The 20,825-nt window shown below is 41.6% G+C and overlaps 1 protein-coding gene and 2 long non-coding RNA genes across 3 annotated transcripts; 1 reads left to right on the top strand and 2 right to left on the bottom strand.

Annotated features, from left to right (window-relative positions):
• Positions 1 to 250: 250 nt before the first annotated feature.
• On the top strand, positions 251 to 1,262 carry LOC119275986. The gene is made up of 2 exons (XR_005136139.1): positions 251 to 446; positions 527 to 1,262. It is a non-coding gene; the product is annotated as an uncharacterized LOC119275986 (long non-coding RNA).
• Positions 1,263 to 4,131: 2,869 nt separating this feature from the next.
• On the bottom strand, positions 4,132 to 19,782 carry LOC119275984 (serine/threonine-protein phosphatase 4 regulatory subunit 3B-like). The gene is made up of 25 exons (XM_037556923.1): positions 19,475 to 19,782; positions 16,808 to 16,888; positions 15,669 to 15,768; positions 15,503 to 15,587; positions 15,359 to 15,408; positions 15,227 to 15,292; positions 14,448 to 14,527; positions 13,852 to 13,911; positions 12,715 to 12,814; positions 12,561 to 12,638; positions 12,343 to 12,410; positions 12,204 to 12,272; positions 12,021 to 12,098; positions 11,837 to 11,932; positions 10,965 to 11,035; positions 8,292 to 8,369; positions 8,112 to 8,205; positions 7,513 to 7,611; positions 6,933 to 7,147; positions 6,734 to 6,848; positions 6,153 to 6,284; positions 5,976 to 6,083; positions 5,491 to 5,597; positions 5,286 to 5,393; positions 4,132 to 5,084 (listed from the first exon to the last, which is right to left on the bottom strand). Exons 1-25 carry the CDS (start codon positions 19,535 to 19,537, stop codon positions 4,625 to 4,627), a joined length of 2,661 nt encoding a protein of 886 aa, XP_037412820.1. The 5' UTR covers positions 19,538 to 19,782; the 3' UTR covers positions 4,132 to 4,624.
• Positions 10,060 to 10,958, bottom strand: LOC119275985. Its single transcript, XR_005136138.1, has 2 exons — positions 10,734 to 10,958; positions 10,060 to 10,629 (listed from the first exon to the last, which is right to left on the bottom strand). It is a non-coding gene; the product is annotated as an uncharacterized LOC119275985 (long non-coding RNA).
• Positions 19,783 to 20,825: the final 1,043 nt, after the last annotated feature.

The raw sequence follows: 20,825 nt of genomic DNA, 5'->3' as shown, positions 1-20,825 counted from the left end.
GATAACAGCAGGATCGAATCCGGCCCAGCCGAAACAAACACCTGTGACGTATTGGGGAGGCAATGTAATATATAGATAGAGCAAAAGTCACGAACCAAATGCGTCGATAGTGTTTCCTGCTACGGAATAGATAACTGCCGAACGTGCCTTGTTTCTTGCTCTCGAGCCGAACGCCCTCTTCACCACTGGATTTTGAGCACGCATCATAAAGCAGAGGACAGGGCCACGTCAGCTAGCGAGATTGTTCGGGAAATAGAAAGGTCGTCGCGAACGCCCAAACCACTCTGTTCCCTTATCCATCCCCGACCTCCCTCACTCCTCAGGATCTTGTCGAGACGAGCGGCAACCCACGATCCCGAGCAAGTTGCCGGGTGTGGGGATGGTGAGCGGCATGGCTGGGCTCCAGCGACGGCCGACGACTCCTCCGCGCATCCCCACCATGGACGGTCGACCCCGAACTCCTCCTACGCCGCATCCCTGCCATGAACGGTCGGCCCCGAAATCATCCGACACTGCATCCTTGCAGGTCCTCCAACGCTGCATCCCCGCCAGGGACGGCCGTCCCCAAACTCCTCCGCCTGGGACCGTCAGGTAGGCGGGATGGGCTCGAGGCACCGGTGGTGGCTGGAGGAGATCCGGTGATAGCGGCGGCGAGGGTGTGGCACTGGCTATAGGGGGCGCTCCATGCGGCATCCTTCCCGAGAGCGTGGGGCTGCTGAGGCTCTTCGGCTGGTCCCGCCGCTCATGGATCCGCCGACGCCCGTCTCCGAGTCATTGGTGTGGCAGCGGCGGGGACGGCGGGTCGCTGCCTGCTGACGGCGATGGCGCGTGCCTCGACGACGGGCCGACGAGGACCCCGAGCAGCCGTGCCATTCAAGCCCTCTTCGGCTGCTGCGACCGCCTCATGGTCGCGGCGGCCGCCGCCCAGGTGCTCGCGCTTGTCGTCTACGTCCAGCTCTTCAGTGTGACCATCAACTCGCTCATGGTCACCTGCTATCTGAATCGTCAAGCAGGTGTGCGCTTTGTCTTCACTAGCGAATAGTAGCTATCTGCTAGTTCCGTTTTTTCATTCGTGGCTGATATGTCAACAGAACGAGAGATGATGCTACTGAGATTTTTGCCTAAGTCATGCTTTAAGACTGAACGTGAGTGTTGTATTTGCTCAGAGAAGAGAAGATGATCATATTGAGAAATTTGACATTTTTTTGGTTCTTGTAATCATCATTGATAGCACATGGCAAATTTAGAAAAAGTTCGGCTCATACATTATGGCAAAATGTAGAAATTTTGTATGAAAAGGTAGGGGACAGGAACTTGGGTGCAGATTCTAATTTTGTATGGAAACCGTGGTCGAGTTCACATTTGTTGCTAGTTCACAATTTGTGGCAGAATGCGTATGAGGATGCAACCCATGTTGCAAATTTTGTGTTGGCTCTTGCCATGGCAAATTGGGTTTCTATAAAGTTTAAGTAGTTTTTGCATCTTCATTCTTTTCTGTAATTTTAATGAAATAACATTTGATCTACAATTTACTTTGTACAGATTCTAATTTAGCATTTTAGTTGATGCTTTGTACAAATTTGCATTGACAACTTACTATGTGTTTTGCCATGGAAACTAAAATATACTTTTGTCATGGCAACTTAATATGTGTTTTTGCCATGGGCAAATTAAGATGTGTTGCCCTGGCAAGTTCGGATAAAAATTTTCACATGCCATTTAACAAATCATCTATAGTTGCCATGGCAACTTTGGAGTATTTTTTCGCACGCCAACTAACAAATCATCTAAAGGTTGCCATGGCAACTTTTACTTTGTTAGGCATACGAACAGCTTCAGATGTGTTGCACTTGCCATGGCAATTTACACGTTCTCCCACGTGTCATTTAAAATCATCTAAAGTTGCCATGTTTACATGTTTTTTCACACGCCATTTAGCAAATCATCTAAAGTTGCCATGGCAAGTTTGGAGTATTTTTTCACACACCAACTAATAGATCATCTAAAGTTTGCCATGTCAACTTTTACTATGTTAGTTGTACAAACAACTTCAGATGTATTGCATTTGCCATGGCAACTGAAGATGTGTTGCCATGGCAAGTTTACATGTTTTTCCCACGGCCCATTTAAAACGATGATTTCCTACCATGGAGAATTAGCAATGTTCCCTATTTTTTACAACTTAAGATGTTTTGCCATGGCAATTTTTTTTGTTTGGAGTATTTTTCACACGCCAACTAAGAAATCATCTAAAGTTGCCATGGCAACTTTGGATTATTTTTTCACACGCCAACTAACAAATCATCTAAAGCTTTACTACGGCGACTTCAAATGTGTTGCACCTGCCATGGCAACTTAAGATGTGTTGCCATGGCAAGTTTGGATGTTTTTCTCACAACACCATTTTAGAAGATGGTTTTTACCCTTAATTGGCATGGCAAATTTAGCTAAATCGCATGGCAAGTTTTAACTTTTATTGACATGGCATTCTTTTTTACTTTTATTCGCCAAGGCAATTTTACAACTTTTTTCCATGGCTAAATTACCTATATCGACATGGCAAATATTTAACTATTATTGCCATGTAAATTTTTTATTCTCGATTTGCCATGGAACTTCCACATTATTTTGCCATGGCAAAATTACCAATATTGCCATGGCAAATTTAGTTAAATCGCCTTGGCAATTTTTAACGTTTATTGCCATGGCAATTTACTCTTTATTTTTGCCATGGCAAATTTACATTTATTTCCATGGCTATATTACCTATATCGACATGGCAACATGGTAAGTTTCACTTTCATCTTTTTTTTGAGGGATTTTTACTTACAATGCAAATTGCCATGACATTTTTTTCTTTACGTGCCATTGCATAAACAAAGTTGTTTTTGTCCATGGCAAATTTTGTTTTATTAAAGACGAATGGCATTTTTTGTTTTGCATCACTAGGATTTTTCAGTTCTCATTTTTTTTCATTTTAATGGCAATTTGTTTTCATAGCATGGCAAAATCTGGGCTTTCTTCACACCTCAAAATATGCTTTTTTTTAGTCACGGTCTAAATTGGGCCATAATGGGATTTACTGGAGCAGCAGAGCGATGATGGGGGTTCGGGCTGGGGCTCCTCTCATCCCGAACCTCATTGTTCGATCTATACCCTCGCCTGTAGCGAACGACTCGCTCAGGGTGGGAATCTCCCATACCGAACGATCGGTACATATCGGGGTCCTTTACTTTTGTTGGTTGCAACACTTAAAAGTGTCATGAAGTGTGTTTGAAATCATAGCAACCCATGAACTTTTCTGTAATATAACCTTTTTTTCATAAATATATGGCAGTTCTGTTCATTAGAGCATGGCAACTTTTTTGCCGTGTAGTATGGATCTTTTGAGTTCTTTTCGTGGAGTGTTTTTCTTTGGTCAAGGCCTTTTTTGTTTTTTTTAGGCAACATAGGCCTTTTTTGTGGTTCTATATTTTTTGGGAGAGGGCAGTAGTTTTTTGGGCCTACTTGAGGCCATTGGGCTAGTCTGCTTGCGATCAGTGTGGAGGGGCAACACGTCGTTCGGAGGGAATGTCTCAGAAAAAAAACGTCGTTCGGAGGGAAGGAAGATTGTAACTAACCAGATTGTTCGTTCGGTCCCCACTTCTGGATCGAACGAAAGGTTCGGGCTGGCACCTCTCCACCCCGAACATTCGGGTGTTATCGGTGTCCTTCCTGCTATTCATCCCATGTATAGAATAAACAAAGGGAGTATTTATTTGTTCGTTCTATCTAATAAAAAATGTTTAGAGATTACACCAACCCCTAACCACTATCACAAAGGTATGAGCAAGCATCACACAATGACCAGGCTAATTTGCAAGATGTTTAGTAAATTTGTAAGGTTCATAACAAAGGCATAAACCAGAGAAGTTCAGAACACAAGCTTAAATTTGCAAGGTTAACAACAAACATTCCATTTGAAACTATAATCATAATCTTCTACTGTGTACAAATCCCAGACTGAAAGACATGGCCCATATATTCATTCAAAATTACTCTTGTTCAACATTTTGAATAAATTATTCTATCATATAAATTAATTACTCATCCAAGTCAAAGTATATCCAGCCAAAACTACTAATCGACAAATTACAACTGTAAGATATGGATAATATCACTCTCAACTGAAACTATTCTTGCCCACTTGTTTTACAACATCAACATCTCAGCCAATGATCCTAGAAAGAAAACGGGAGAAAGTGCATGCCAATTCTCAGTTTCATATATTCACTGCTCTCTCTATATAGAGAGAAAGAGATATATATATATATATATATAGAGAGAGAGAGAGAGCAAGACTCGATTAATGCTGAACCGAAAGGCATGCCAATTCTCAGTTTCATATCTTTCCTTCTGGAAGAATTACTTTACAGGCTGTGATGGTAGCTGCAATTTCATTCAAGATTTACAGAGAAGTGCGGTTTACATCACCTCGACTCATGCTTCTGGATTTGAGATTAATAGATTCAGCCTTCTCCAGAGCCAAAAACATGTTGTTCCTGTTGGCAAGCATTGATCGGTTGGCAAGCATTGATCGGTCGAATCCTGGGGCAAGCCAGTGTGGAGAAGAGCTGTCAATTTGTCATCTCACTGAATAGGGCTCTGAATCGTTTGTTTTGGTGGTATTTACAGCCTTCTCACTAGACAAACTGCCCATTGCTTTGATACAATCACCGCCAACTTGCCGTGAGGTTTCTGCAGTGTCTGTGGAATGTTGATGCTCATCAGAATGTGTAGCATGCTCCCCCAAAACACCATTGGCCTCGCAACTTGGCGAGCTTGAGGCAAGTGTATCCTTGTGTTTGCTAGCCAGATTAGTCAAAGCAGAAATCTTGGCACAAGTAATCCTTGTTTCAATCTTTTGTCTCTTGCGAACTTCCCCATCTGCATGTTTGCCATCCCCCGGGTTCACTAATTTCCGCTTCACTGTGGATATAGTTAAGAGCTCATCGTCATCCACAGGCCTATCAGGCTCCTTGGGTGGCGGATTGAAATCCTCGTCGTCGTCATCGGCATAGTCCACAAGCCCACCAGATTTAGGCCTGCAAAGATGGGCAAAAAATGACAAAACAGCATCAACAAAATAAATTACATCGCCTGAGAAAAAAAAATCAAAATCTTCATGATAATATTAGTCCAGATTTTCTAATTGATGCAACAATAGAAAACACTATGGGAACCGACAGCAAGTTTTTTTGTCACGTAACCGACAGTCCGTTAAACTGTGTATGAAGAGAATATACCTTGAGGATATGTCATCAGTTTCGCTTCCATTGGCTACATCATCCTTGCTTTCTTCATTATGTTCACCGTGTGCATGTTTAGTCCGCCTTACTGAATCTTCCTCGTCACTAGGAGCAAAAAATTGCACCATCATTTATGGCACATTCTGCAAAGCTATATTGCAAACAAAATAAGCAATCAATGACAAAACAAAACACAGAATACCTCTCGTTGAAATAATCTTCCTCTTCCTTCTCAAGACCTCTTCCTTCTGCCTTCTTTCTCATGTCAGGCACACTAGCACTTAATTTCATATCGGCACTCTCCAAGTACTTGCAACAACAAAATGAAAAGAGACTTGATGCAAATACAAATACTAGTAGTAACATAGTGGGGAGGAATTATCTACAAGCTCAACTTGAATGGTTTTCATGGTTTATTAGTTTATAGTAGAGCTTGTTTGTTCAACCTGCTGGATTTGCCATATTGGTTCGAGCAATTTGTTGGATTTGCATCCTTAACAACCACACACATGGGAAAAAGTAACATACGAAAACATCAAATTAAATCTTGGCCAGTTTTCTTCAAATTTTTAGTTCATAATTCTTAGGGGTTTGTACACTTGTCATCTTCTTTTTCCATGACACAGTGGTGAGATACCCAGTCTATCGTCAAAACAAGATGCAGCGGTGCACAAGAAGATGGTCAACCTGTTGATACTTGAGTTTGAAGGCCTGAATGCTCCCAAAGTGTTCAAACTTCATAAGTTGATCTGAGAAAGACTCGGTAACATAAATAACAAGAGGTTTTAGATTTTCCTGCACAAGAAGAAATCCAATGAGTAAGCTACTATTCATAGTTATTCCGAGAAGTTTCGAAAAATGTACCTTCCGTATGTGTTCCAACAGTTCGAGTACTCCGGATTGTAGCATGTTATATCTATCCCCATTTTCCACAAAGGCGTCAATTATTGGTTTCAACAAGTTAAACTTGACAACATGGCGAATAAGATGTTCATCCTAGAAAGAAAATACCAAGTGGTATTAAAATAGATATCAAGAAGCTTGCGCTTGACTCGCTACACAAAATAGTACAGTTTGACACACAGCCCATTGCCCCATTTTATACATAATAAAGGTAAAATGCAAACCTTGAGAACAATTATTTCATGTCCGTGGATTGCAAACATGTGACGACAGTATGACAAATAATATGTAGCAAAAGGTGAAGCACACCCAGTCACTATAATCTTTGCTGGACGAGTCAGATGTATGATGCATCAAGCAGCAATACAAATTGCTCAAGGTACCAAACAGAAGTATTTGAACTACTAGATCAAAAGATCCCGCTATGCCACGGATATATCAAAAGTTTGTAAACTTAAGGGAACTTCCAATTTACCAATAGTTGCTGCCGTCAACAACCCAAGTAACACAAAAGGAAATCAAGAAAAAACTTCGTTACCCACATTTCTGGATATAATAGTGCGCATAAACCTGACAGCTGCAACAACCAAAAACTTCTCACTTCGTCGAGTCATGGTAAGGATTTTCTCTATCGCATTGTTCATAAGGAAGTTGCACCTACAAGATTATACTCATTTAGCAGGTGTACGATAAGTGAACAGCAGTAGTATGTTGTTGAAAGAAAGTTGGATGGGGCATTACTTAATTCTATAGGGATGATGGACTACACAAAAGCATAATAGTTCGCAGACATTTAACAGAATTTCTGGCTTGATACGATGCTCTTCAGTGTTTCCACCAACGACAGCTGAGTTAGGTGATGTTCGGGTAGCACTCCTCGAAGGACAAGAGGATGCTATTACATCAACCAAATAGTCAAGGTGCCTTTCATAGAAAATCTCAATAATTACGTCTCTCTGCACCAAGGGGAAAGAAGAGTAAGTACCAACTGAGCCTAGTTAAAAACAGGTACAGATTTTGGACATCTTGGAGCCGACATCAAGGCGAGCAGATGCGGAAGAATGACAGCAAACTACATCTAAAAAGAACTGAACATAACAACAAAGATGTAAAGCATCAACTTCAGATAACATAGAAACTTGAGGGACACTTCAGACGAAAGTCACTGCCTCAGAACATTGGCAAGTGGTGATGCTCGTACAAGAAATATGCTGTCTGTAGATAAACTTTTCTACTTCAGATGAGAATCTTTAAGTGAAATTTGAGGGGTAAAGATAGCATACAACTTCTTAAACCTATTTTGGCCAAAAAAGTAACTTACATGTGCTCCAGACATAGTGAAAGAATCCATTAATATACGGAGGATTTCCAGAAATTGACAGTGCATTTGCTCACCAAAGTCAGTTACCATTCCTTTAACCTGAAATTTAGTGATTAGCCTTTAAAGTGTTAAGTAAAAAACATATATTCTAGAAAAGATAGCGATGTGGTTAAACTGTCGATGATAAAAAGAATGCTAATATGATCAAATCACAAAGATGTTTGGTGAATTTTCTGGAACAAAAACAAGATCCGTACTTACAAATGGTATATTGGACATGCATACCTGATCTAAAGCCTATTCTTTAAAAAATATCAATTTACACCCTTTAAGTATCGCCTAAACCTATTAATTCACCCTCGAATTCAAAACCATTTAGTCTACACCCTCGGACTTGAAAGAAATACCCCCTTAGCCTGAAATCACTGGTTTCAAGTGGCATGGCATCAGAAGTAGCAAAATTGCCGGCTTGGTAATCTGGGAGCTGAGATGACAAGTTTCTTATTTAACTTTTCACCATTGTTCATAAGGTCATAAACACCCTGAGCATATTAATTACTGCATACAGTACTGCAGACCTCAAAGTAACAGCAACTTACCAAAAGTCCAAGAAGAGAATTTCCTTCTTGCTGGACAATATATGACCTCAATAGGTTAGGGTCCTGATTAAGAAAAAGAATAACGATATCCGTCCTGCAATTGTCAAATGAAATGCAAAGAGTTTAGAAGAGAAAAGGCTGCATCAACAATGAGAGGGTGATTCGGCGCTTCATAAGTACCCAGCCGAAACAATTTTTCTGTCTTGACTCTGCAACACATCAGATACAATTTCAAATACACCTTCACCTGAAAGATCCCTGAAGAAAATAAATAGTTAGCTAATGAATTTATAGCAGCAAGTCCTACAGTTCAATAAAAGTTTGCAGGAAGTAACATTTTGAAAAGAGAAAAAAAGCAGCAGCTTCATCCTTCAAAATTGATTAGAGGAATGGATAGGTCTGTGCATTCTATTATAGAGAATGGCCGCGCATGCACAGAGAACATTACAAAACATCTCAAAAACACGGATACGCCGGGCAAGTAACGGATCTGTATCCGGTAAGGGTGCTCTTCCGATATATCCTATGTGTATCCGACATTTAAACAACAAAAATAACTGTTTAGTACTGATGCACGACGATATATCCTATGTGTATCCGACATTTAAACAACAAAAATAACTGTTTAGTACTGATGCATGATGCATACTCCCAGAATCGACTCTGTTACGGCCCAGCCCAGCTATCTTCCAACCCTAGGCCCGATACCTCTCAGTTAATCCATTCCGTCCCAGCCCTCCCGACCTAGCTGGCGGCTCATCCAGCGTGGCGGCAGCTCACCTGGTAGGGGCAATGGTGGCAGGCCGGCAGCGTGCTCCTGTAGTGCTGCGCTTCTACTTCCTCACCGTCTCATGCAGCAGCCAGGTAAGCTTCAGTGCTCCTTCAGTAGCTGCTCGCCGGCTTCCTCGCCTCCCCCTCTTAAGCAGCAGCAAGGTAAGATGCTCGCACGCTCTTTACCTCCCACTCTATTTTGAGAAGCAGCAAGGCAATCTTCCTCCCTGCCCACCCTCACCCCCCTCTCATCTAGAGTTCTTGCCCAGGACGTAATAGCTGTGAAAACGGATTGGAAGCAATGTTTTTAAGGCGGCGATTCGAGATAAGGCGCTGGGTGGGGGTGGGGTTGGGGGGCCTCACCTTTTAAGCGCTTAAAGCGTAAGGTGAGGCGACGCCTTAGACACATACATATATAATATGGCAGCCAATTAGGAGATTTAACAGCTAGCATCAATAAGTGTAGTAAATCTTTCCTCTCTAAATCTGGCCAGAACCCATACTTCCAAGCTGGATCATTGCATGTAGCTCTTCTCCTAAGATCATCTCGATAGATCCTAAGCATTACCAGCCACAGGATCCATCAGAGCAGGCACACTTGGCTACTGCAGCGACACTAGGAGAAGGGTCAATCAGCCGCCAGAGAAAAAAGAGAAGAGCCAATCAGTAGAGCAACCAGATCAAACATGGCGAAGGAGAGAAGCGGTGGTGCTACGGCCTTGTGGGTGGAGAAGCAGATTTGGGAGGAAACAGATGCGGAGACGAGAGAAAACAGAGGCAGGGAGAGACTCCAGAGTCTCTCTCTCCCTCCTCCTCTCTCTTCTCCCTGCCATCCCTTGCTCCCCACACTGTTTCCTCCCAAATCTGCCTCTCTTCTCCCTCCCTCTCCTCCCGGGACCTTTGGCGGCGGCGGGCGACTGCAAAGTGAAGATTCGACGGCCTCCTCTCCAGTCGTCTCTCTCCTTCCTCCTCTTTCTTCTCCCTGCCACCCCTTGCTTCCATCCCCTCCGTCTGCTACTTCCCTTCCCTGCCTCTGTTTTCTCTCGTCAACGCATCTGTTCCCTCCCAAATCTGCCTCTCCTCCCACCCTCCCTCCCTCCCTCTCTCTCCTAAGGGCGGACGACTTGGATGCCCTAGCGACTAAGGCAGACGCCTTCCTCTGCTGTCTAAGTCGAGCTCGACGCTTTGCTACCTGGGAGTGCCCTGACGCCTAAGTGTACCAAATTACAAGATATCCTTTAGCAAAATCTGAAGCTAAAAGGCAGCAAAGTAAAGCATTGGGATGCCAAAGAGTGCATATGGCACCACCACCTCAGGCATACCAGTATCATATGTTTTTTTTTTTGGAAGGCAGTATCATATGTTCTATTGCAAAAGAAGACAGGATAAGAGGGTTAAAACTTCAGACACCAAAGCAGCGGCAGATGTCTTGTTTATAAGCACATCTTACTCAAGCAAAGTCAAACAGTTGTCAAAGATCCAGTACTGTTGCATGATGCAGTATGTTTACAGGTACAGCCTATATGCATAAGTAACACAATAAACATTTATCTTAACTAGGCAAGTTAAGACAAATACTACGACACACAAGGACAGACTGCCCTCCCCATTTGAGTAATAGTTAAAAACAACCGAATTCATAAGCAATGTGACATTAGTCTGTCTAATCCCATCCACTCCTCCATTCATCCTCTAACCTCTTAGTTTCCTCCCAATCCCCTACTGATGTGCAAGTCCAGATATCCTCCTGTGCAGTAGTACTGATCATTATAGCAGTACATCAGAAATTTTTACAGTGGCATGCAATGAGCAGGTGCAGTGTGCTCATTGAATTGAAAACCAGAAGCTTACGAAGAACTTAACCAGGGACTCAGCTACGTATGATATTGGCATAACTATCCTCTGGTTTGAGCTGCGTACAGCAAACCACACAGTGAAACAAGAGTTTTAGTTAATAGCCATGCATCACAGTTTGCATATTTGAAATTTTGGCACGTCTGGAGTCTGTGATGTGTTATTATGGCTTGCGTGGTCTAGCTAGAGGGCATAGGACGAAAAAGAAGAAAGAAAACAAGTATATACCGAAACAGTCGTAGTTGTTGTACAAGCGGCAAACTCTTACTAAGAGTGCAGAACTCATGCAAGAACAGGACCTGCAAGCACCAGAAACACCATTGTCAAACGCGGAGCATTAGTAACTTCTCCACATTCCAGTAACTGCAACAGCTATATGCATGTAAAAGCAATTATCATCTGGATCATCTCAACCTGAAAACAGAACAGAACGGAAATGATGTAGTTCTTAAAATGGCATTGAGCTGAGCCCCAGACCACATATTAAACCACACATCACAGTGGCATATATCTGAATTTCTCTAAATACTACGCAGGACACAGAAACTCCAACATCCTGCAGAAAATGAAATAGTCTAGATGACTATCAAATTTAACAAGCTGCCAACTAAGCTCCCACTATTGAGAAAAATCACCAATGCATCAACAAAGCTCACAAAAACAGATTTTGGTCCTTCATAATCACATGCACCTCTAATATGATATTCCTCTAACTCACGGGGAAAATCGTATCAGGCCCAGTTCTTTTGGCAGATTCTCCCAGAATCTGACCCCTACCCAGATTCTCCCAGAATCTTTGAGCCCCATTTGTTTTACAATCCTATCTAGTTAGGGTCTAATAAGGTAGGATTGTAAAACAAAAGGGGGTCAAAGAATCTAGAAGAAGCTAGAGAGGGGCAGATTCTGGGAGAATCCTGCAAAAGAACTGGGCCTCAGTCAGCTACATTCTACAGTACCCAAACTAAATTCCTTTGTAGCAATGACACAATGTGAAGGAATTGATAATAATCTCTATCAATAAACAGATTTGATAATGAAAAGGATACTTAATGTGATCAAACCATAAACTCGTCTAACAAAAGATAAGAAGAATGTCTCACCAATTCTCTTTTCAATTCCATAGAAATATTTGGTGATCTCATCCTAGAGAATAAGTCTTGGATAAAGCAAGCATCATCCTTCAGTAAGGAAATAACCTACAAACAGATTATTCACTTGTATGTGACAAAGAATAAAGAAATTGATGAGGACACGTCAACAGTACGTGAAGGCTGAAATACTAACAGCAGCATTGTTCGTGTGTATCATCGTGTTAAGACTAGCCAGAGTGGCATCATCTAATATTCTGGGTAATATAACATCCTGCAGATACCAAAATGAGCACAATTTTAAACACGCAAAGCAAAGCAGTATCAAGTTTCCACAAAATTCCATCATGTAACAAATCAAGTAAGAAATGTGACTGACCTTTAGATACCCTATTCTGTACGTTTGATGTATCCTTGAAACCACAGAAATATTTTTAATAGGTATGGCCTGTAGAAAGAAAAAGCTTTTACTAAATATTTATTATTCAAGGTCGTAAGGAGTATAAAGATCAACACACCTCTTTGAAAACTACATGATCCTTCAGAAAAATGCGATGCTTTTGCACTTTAGCAACCTCTGGATCATCTGTACAAGTTATTAAATTCACTAAAATTAGTAGAAAAAATTGAAGCAACCTCACAGGCTATCAATCAAAACCAATCGTATATAATTTCAAGATATGTAGAGGTTATGGGAGAAACAGGAAGAAACAAAGGACTGGAGGAGAAATCATACATTCAAGGGCGCCTATGATGTCAAGAATAAGCTCATCAGAGAATATCTTATCAAAGATCGATGGGCTGTTCAGCAATACTGCACAATGAAAATGACAATAAATAACAGTCGGAAATATTCTACCGAACGCATTCCAATACTGAAATGTACTTACTGATTCCCCTGACTAATTTGAATATCATGTGGAGATCATCTAAATTCTCTAAATCCTCACACATTCTAAAAATATCCAGCAGCTTGGGGAAAAAATCACGCTGAAACAATGAGAATTTGTAACTTGATTAGTGTAAGACTTCATGTTGGACTGCGAATAATCATATCCGAGAAAGAGAGAATGAATTATCATTTTCACGCATCTCATAATGTTTCTTTTAGATTTTATGTTCTGAATTCTGATACATTTCAGGCTAATGTTATTGACGTAGACGAATAGCAATCAATGTCAGCAATAAGGAAGCATGGATTAGTTATTAACCAATCCTTATTAGGACATGTAAGGTAGCTAAGTAGCAAAAAGTCATTCCACCATCATGGAGCATTATGAATCCATGATGGCGCAACTGAAGGTAACATCTTAAATTACCCAGTAGATCAACATTGCATTTTCTATCTAACTGATGTCCAACAAAGTTATCTTGTGAAAACAAATCAGAAAGAAGACTCTCAAGCAAACATCTGTATATAAATGGAATAAAGCGGATCCAAAACACCAGTTCCTACATCAAAATATTGCTTAGACGATAAATCAGAAAGTCCCTCGGGATCTGCTGTGCAAGAATCATCTGCAGAACAGATCATCATACAAATTATTCTGAAAGAACTTCAGGTGAAATCATTTCATCTTAAATCTCAAACACGGTCACTTCCATTGGTAGACACCTAACAACAAATGGAGCAAATGAGGGCATACCAAAAAAAAAATAGCTGCTACAATTGCGCCAAAAGTGCTCTTTAAACAGGTAAAGCAGTGTAGTTGATATGTAATAAAAATGCCGGGCACAGCACAAAGAGGTCTCCGAAACAAATAGTCATGTAACACAAGAAGAGGTGATTTCAATTTTCATTTTAATCAACCCAAGAAGGGAGCAGACTAATCACTAATCCCTTTATAGGATTTTCTCAGAGCAGGTGGGCTTCCCAACCCCGCAATTCTTCTGAGGGAGCAAAGATGAGTTCCGCGTTAATGATTAAATGAAATGTTTGTTCTACCAAGGAAATTGGTACACTAGCTAATGAGAGCAAAAATATATGGTACATGGGACCATGCCACACCCAAAGACTAGATACTTACATCTTGTGTTATCAACTCGGCCACGCGCATTTGATCAGTAATGCCACCCTCCAATATAGTCTGCAGATTTTCATCAGCGGTATTGTAACAGTATAATAGACCTTTTTGCAGCATTAAGTACAGGTCATACAAGAGCCTAACCGTAAACCATTAGATAGATTAATATAACGAGGGTAGTATTATTAGTGTTATCAAAAATGTCTTCAATAGGCAGGCAAACTGTCCTGCTCTCAGTTATGGTAAATATCAACAATACTAATGGCAAACATCAACAATTAGATCTGAAGATAAGGAAATAAATCTTTGGCCCCCGCATTAGTGGATGACTCAATAAGCCAGAACAACAAGCAAATGCTTCGAGATTTGAAGACTAGACATGTATATTCATCAAATATGAACTTTAAAACATGATCAGGCAAAGAACTATCCCCACGATACAAGACAAGCACTCAAGTTACTACTGTCACAATAAACTGTTGAAAAGTGAATGTGAAGTATTAAAACCCAGAAAAAAGGGAATAAATGTTGCTTTGCACATGATAGATGAAACTGATAACAATAGTTTTATATGAGAAGAGTACAAAATAAAGTTAGACCTTCAAAATCAAAGGAAGATTGGACAAATCAACAGGTGGAAGTTCCCTCAGTTCACCGTTAACAGAGCGAAAGGACTCATCTGCAAGGAAATCCAGAGTTAGAAACACACTGCTATCTGGGGAACACCAGGTGCAAAGCTACACAGCAAGGTCTGCCACAGCATGTTCGTCAGCAACGGTCAGGATACAAGGTGAACTTTCCATGTATAATAGTGTGACGAACAGAAATCGAGAAGAAACCAGGGAAACAAAAGGACCGCGGCAAATGTGGCCCGACAAGACAGTAGGATGGCTCTAGCTCTCAAGCTTTAGTGGATTCTCAGTGATCACACTTCAGGAATTGACAGTGGAGAGCTATGACTGTAAATATTGGGAATTTTGCCCCAAGAAAACTGGGATGGGGGCTTTCCTGTAATCCGACCAAGTCTCTTCAGATAGGGATTTGAACCCAAACCCTTCAATCTGAGAGGAGCTCGCCAGGTAATTGTGCATCCGGACGAGTTCTTACAGGGGGGTTCTTTTTCATTTATGCCCTTGATGTCTCGAGCACATGCTATACTCACATGCACCCCGGGGTATTTAAGGACATAGTGTGCCAAGTGTATTTCCACCTTTGACTGGATTGACAATACCATAAATGCTATGGTTACAGGTACAAGTACAACGCGGCGATACATGAACTAAATTTTAGGGCTTCCAATCATATGTGAGCAAGTTTTCCAAATATTTAATAAGAGCAATATTTACAGTGTAACACATATATAGCAAAATGGATCTACCGTGTGAATGCAATACTCTAGAGGCTTCTAGATGTTCCGAAGCTGGACGAGGACAAACTTCAAGACCTGCGGGACATTAAAGTAAAACAGTGTAGGAATGATATGAACAACAGCAAGCTTTAAGCAACTCACCGCCAAGGTTACTAAACTGAAGGTTTCTCTGAATATCACAGATGTTGTCCCTGCAGAGAATCACCAGGAATACAAAATAAGACATCAATAAGGAATAATTAAAGAAAAGTGATAGTTACACTAGGGTTCCTTTTCTTGAACTACCATATGTAGGAGCACCCTGCAGCCTCCTGAAAGCTCAATGCTAATTCTGTTGCTGCTTCTGGATCCCTCCATGAGATGATTGTTTCTAATATAAAAAAAAACAGGCACAGCACGTCATGTAACAATATAAATGGTTAGCTCAAAACAGATGAGTGCAATCGTTCACCTTCTTGCTTTCTGTAGATATCTTCAGATGTAATATTGTGGACAAGCAGTGTTTCGTTGTCTTCTTCATCCAAAACAGTCAAACCAGGTTCTTTTGAACCCTGGAATCAACCCACAGTTGACCCAGTTAACATTAAAAAAAATGGAAGCCTACAAACTGGATATTAACAGAACAACATGGACATATTAACAGAACAACATGGTGCCATACAGCAGGACAATGCATGACTGAGCTTACAAATTGGAAGCCTACACACTGGATACTCATGACTAAGCTTCCTGATGGCATATTAACAGAACAACATGGTGCCATACAGCAGGACAATGCATCTACACTATATTGACCACGGCTTACTGTTCGATAAATCACCGCCAGTAGATGTGTTAACAGCATGACTAAGCTTCCTGATGGCATATTAACAGAACAACATGGTGCCATACAGCAGGACAATGCATCTACACTATATTGACCACGGCTTACTGTTCGATAAATCACCGCCAGTAGGTGTGTTAACAGCATACTCCCATTCAGGTTTATAAGTCCCATACACAAAGGTCCCATACACAAAGGAAGACTGGCCATTAATTTGATCAACAAAATATGAGTTCTATGCCACAAAAGTTATACCGCTTGAAACTTCTTTTGAATATGAATCAAATAATATACTTTTTGTAGCATATTGGTAATATTTTGTTGATCAAATTAATGATCAAAAAAAAATATGAGCCTTATAAAACCGAACAGAGACAGTACCAGGTAACTATAAGTCTATAACATAGACCCAATTTGTTGTGCTAGACAAAACGACTCACCGGTAGCTGTGTGAGTTTATTCATATAGTTTAAATGACATTGGAAACCATGTAAAACCAAGGAAGGAGTGCTAGCAGCTCTTGGTTAATCCTTTCGGGAAGCAAGGATTGGAGCCACAATAAGCTGCTCAGCCATTCTTAGGCTTTGCAAATTTTGGACGAAAAAATCAAAAGTACAACAGACAAACTAAATTTACCCGGCAACAAGAAAAAAATAGACAGTGAACAAAGTATCAATTTAACTGAATAGAACCATATATAAGACAAAGTTTTCATGCATACTTGATCCATACCTTAAGGTAGTTGAAAGCAACATACTGACTCATACCTCGATGTAGTCAACAGCAACGTGCCCTGTGCCCTGATCATCCCATTTGCCTCCATCCCTCAAACGGTACACTTTCACACGCTGGAACAATTACAAGATGTTGATACCATATTTTTTTATATAATGTGACAATAATATACATTGAAACGGAAAAGATACTGCCCGTAAAATGTACTGTTTGAGGGATGGAGGCTTTTTGCCGTATCCACGAGTTAAAGCACATTTGCTTAAAGTATCCATGAGGATCGCTCGTTTGGTTTGATGGTGAAGAAGGTCGGCGATAGCCAGATACCTGGGAATATTCCTTCAAAAGCTGGATCAGTCGAGCCGCGAGATTTTGGTGGATGGCGGCAACCACCCACGCTGTGGTGACTCAGACCCACAAAATGTTTTCATTTCTGTTCTCACACTCGCGAACAGAACACCCTCTCCACAATTTCCTTTCTCTCCTCACGGACAAGGCAACGGCAGCGGCTACAATTTGGATCGACGGCGGCACATTTGAGCAATGGTGGCAGCGCGGTCAAGGTGCATCTGCTTTCTCCTCTCCTTCCCCTTCCTGAGCTCTACACATGCGAGCAAAGACGGCTAGGAGATGGCAAGCTGCGGCGTGGGGAATGGCAGGGCTGGCGGCGTGTGCTATGCCTGTAGGCCGACACTGACCAGTGGATGGTACGACAAGGCCAACGACGCATTTTCCTTGCCTGGTAAGGCTCACCTCCAGTGCAGCCTAGCAAGAGCTTCATGGCCGACGGTGTATGGCAGCGGTAGGTCTACGGCCTCAGGCGAGCAAGGTCCGGTGGTGCACATCGAGTTGCGTCTGGAGTAGGTCCGGTGGTGTGTGGACGCATGGGTAATTGCCTCCACACCTCCGGCGACCCCTAGTTCATGGAGCAGGTCAAGGCTGACCTGAGGATGACATTCTTCCGAGTAGCATATTTGCATCTGGCTGTGACATTAGCAAAGACCATCTTTGAACTGGCCACTGAATACATCTTCTAATCTGCTAACGTATGCCTTGTATGATGTAGTTGTAGACAGTATTTTTGTTAGATTGAATTGTACTCATGGATATGTTTGAACCATGGAGTTACAAATCCAATGCATTTTTTGGATGGTGGTGTTGACCTATTCCATGATGTACATTTTGTATAATTAGTTGAGGATAATCTTACCATCTCATAGCAAAGAAGTCATCACAACAAGATATTCATCTCTCACCCTTCTAAACCAACATAAAATTGACTACCCCTAACAACCTCTCAATTTACAACCAAACAAAGAAAGATGATACTCCCAACCACATAGTCAGGGATATCCTCAGCCAAGCCAACCTTATTCACGAACTACATGGATAGCTGGTATACTTTGCGGGTACTCCCTCCGTCCGGAAATACTTGTCCTAGAAATGGATAAAATAGATGTATCTATAACTAAAATAAGTCTAGATACAACCATTTCGAAGACAAGTATTCCCGGACGGAGGGAGTATTTGAGCTTCAGATATGGGAAAAAATAAAAAGTAAAGTAGACCTTGGTGTCAATTTTCCAACATTACCAGCTTTTCTCTTACAAGATTGCTTGTTCATTGATGAGAGTATGCGTATCATTCAGCTAGGGCATAGTACGAGGTAATAAGATAAATGCCCCTTAAAGTTGTATAGAGTTACCTATACTGTGCATACTTCCATTCTAGGAAGTACTCCCTCCGTCCCAAAATAAGTGACTCAAGTTTGTACTAGCTTTGTACTAAAGCTAGTACAAACTTATTTTGGGACGGAGGGAGTAGGAAATAAGATACCCTACAACCTACCCAATCTCCCTCACATAACCAGTGACAACAACGATTTTAAAGGCAACGCCTCATCCAGTGCTTAGTTGAGATAATTCCTCAAGCAAACAATGATGATCCTCAAAATTGACTTACAAATATTCAGACCATAGTAAATGTTTGCCATGTAATAAATCAAATATGAACGTCCCAGAACCTAGTGGAGACGCACTTCTCCAGAACCTTCATCTTACATGCAATTTGCATCTATGGTGATGGCTAGGCCTATGTGGCCTTGTTTTTAGTCTAGGATACAAACAGAAAGGACTGACTGTGTGTTGCATTGTTTTCAGTCTCAGATACCAACAGTAGATAATGAATAAACCTCTTTGTTTAAAGATGCAAATTCTTTCTGCCGGGGAGTCAGATTAGGACAATTACACGAGGCCCAAACTTCTCTCTTAGCAGCACCAATTTCACTGGAAGAACGTCAGGCAGAGTAACTCTACAGTTAAGCATATGCAGTTAGTTCAGGACACATAGCAGACTGTGAACCGAGCGAAATACAATGCCTCCATTCCCTCGTCGCCATCATCACCAGAGTAACTTCCCTTCCGCGTTAGGGATAAAGTGACCCAGCCCTGGATAGAACACAAAACTGCCCGATGCTAAAGCATTAAACTTGGATCTAGGGCACGTGCTGCTTCAATGAACTTCCTGCCTCCCCTATCCATCCGCATGACGTATTCAAGCAACAGCGAGTTAATCGCAACACGCAACCACGCCCACCCAGGTTAGGCTAACAACCAGCCGCTAAGTGGATCTACACATCTAGTTAACCAGCGATAGAAGCTTCGAGGACCCTGTATGGCAACCGAGAAGTTCGGAGACCTCACCTGCATGTTGCTGCTGTGCGCTACCGCCGCCGCCGAAGCCGAAGCCTCCCGCTGCTCCCCCATCGCGCCGCAGTTCCCTCCGTCGCCTTCCGGAGCCGCCACAGAGATAGCGGGAGCCTCCCTGCAGCCTAGGGGGACGAAGGAGCCTCTTGCCGCCGGGTCGCTTCGTCAGTGGGTCGAGGACGCAGGCTGCGAAACCCTAACCACCATCGACGAGCTGCCTCGAGGCCTTTCTTCGCCCTCGCTTCTCGCGGCCTTGAGGCGTCGTCTTTCCCCTTTTGCCCCCTCTCGTTTTCGCGAATATTTTGTGTTCGTTTGCTTACCGACCCCCGCAATAGACAAAGAATTGGGTGATGGTGTTCTAAAAAGAATGTTCCTCGAGTAAGTTAGGCCGGCCATAGTGGGGTAACATAAGACTAGTCATAATAGACTTATGTTACTAGTCTATATTATTACTACGTCCGTTCTGGTTTATAGGTCCTTTTTATAGTTTGTCAAATTTTGATTAAATATTTAACTAACAAAATGTTAATGCATGTCAAGAAATATTATCTTATTGGATTCGTATTTGAACATAATTTTCAAAAATATAATGTTTGGTGACATGCGTGAACATTCTGTTAGTTTAATCTATGGTCAAAATTTGGCATGAAATACAATGGGGATCAATAAACCCGGACGGAGGTAGTACCTCTATAGTGGGGAGTAAATATATGTATGGTAACATGCAACATTTCATTTATTAGGCTATAAACACATCTTGTCTTGATATGTATGATGTTAGAGCAAGTACAATAGAGCTGAGTCAGCGGGCTATAAGGAATAAACTAGTATATTTCTGCTTAGTTGGAGGAAAGAGAAGAGGAGAGAGAAGTTAAGCGGGCTCTTCGTGAATAGCCAGCTCTAGCACGTGCTCCTAGGCACTTTGTGAGAATGAAAGGTGGGCCACATAATAAAAAAGTAGTACACTATTTTGATCTATTATTGTACATGTTGGCTATAAGATGAGTTGTAGATGACATGACACTGGCTTATAGCCGGCGGCTGACTATACTATTAACCATGCTCTTACACATATTACTAGTAACTAGTTATGTTACCACTTTACTCTCTTTCTTCATTTATTGCTTACCACATTATTTATTTTATCTAGATATATATGATGTTACTACATACGTTACTCCCATTATGGGTAGTCTAAGCGGTATCATGCACTTGGGACTCGCAACATGCTTATGTGGCAGACAATTAAAGAGAAGAGAAAGAGTTATAGTAACATAGGTAGATATCGTATCATAACAAATGTTATGCTACTATGTGCCATGCATGCCAATAAATAAGACCACCTATG

Source organism: Triticum dicoccoides, chromosome 3B (genome assembly GCF_002162155.2).
Source record: "Triticum dicoccoides isolate Atlit2015 ecotype Zavitan chromosome 3B, WEW_v2.0, whole genome shotgun sequence".
Taxonomy (NCBI): Eukaryota; Viridiplantae; Streptophyta; class Magnoliopsida; order Poales; family Poaceae; genus Triticum; species Triticum dicoccoides.
This window is presented reverse-complemented; position numbering and strand designations above follow the sequence as displayed.

Bases quoted from the DNA above. Each gene is read 5' to 3' on its own strand.
- LOC119275984 (XM_037556923.1), bottom strand. From the start codon at position 19,537: ATGGGGGAGCAGCGGGAGGCTTCGGCTTCGGCGGCGGCGGTAGCGCAC. The intron at 8,206-8,291 runs GTACTTATGAAG...TGACAATTGCAG, and splicing joins AGAAAAATTGTTTCGGCTGG to GACGGATATCGTTATTCTTT. The intron at 5,394-5,490 runs GTATTCTGTGTT...TTTTGCTCCTAG, and splicing joins GAAGATTATTTCAACGAGAG to TGACGAGGAAGATTCAGTAA.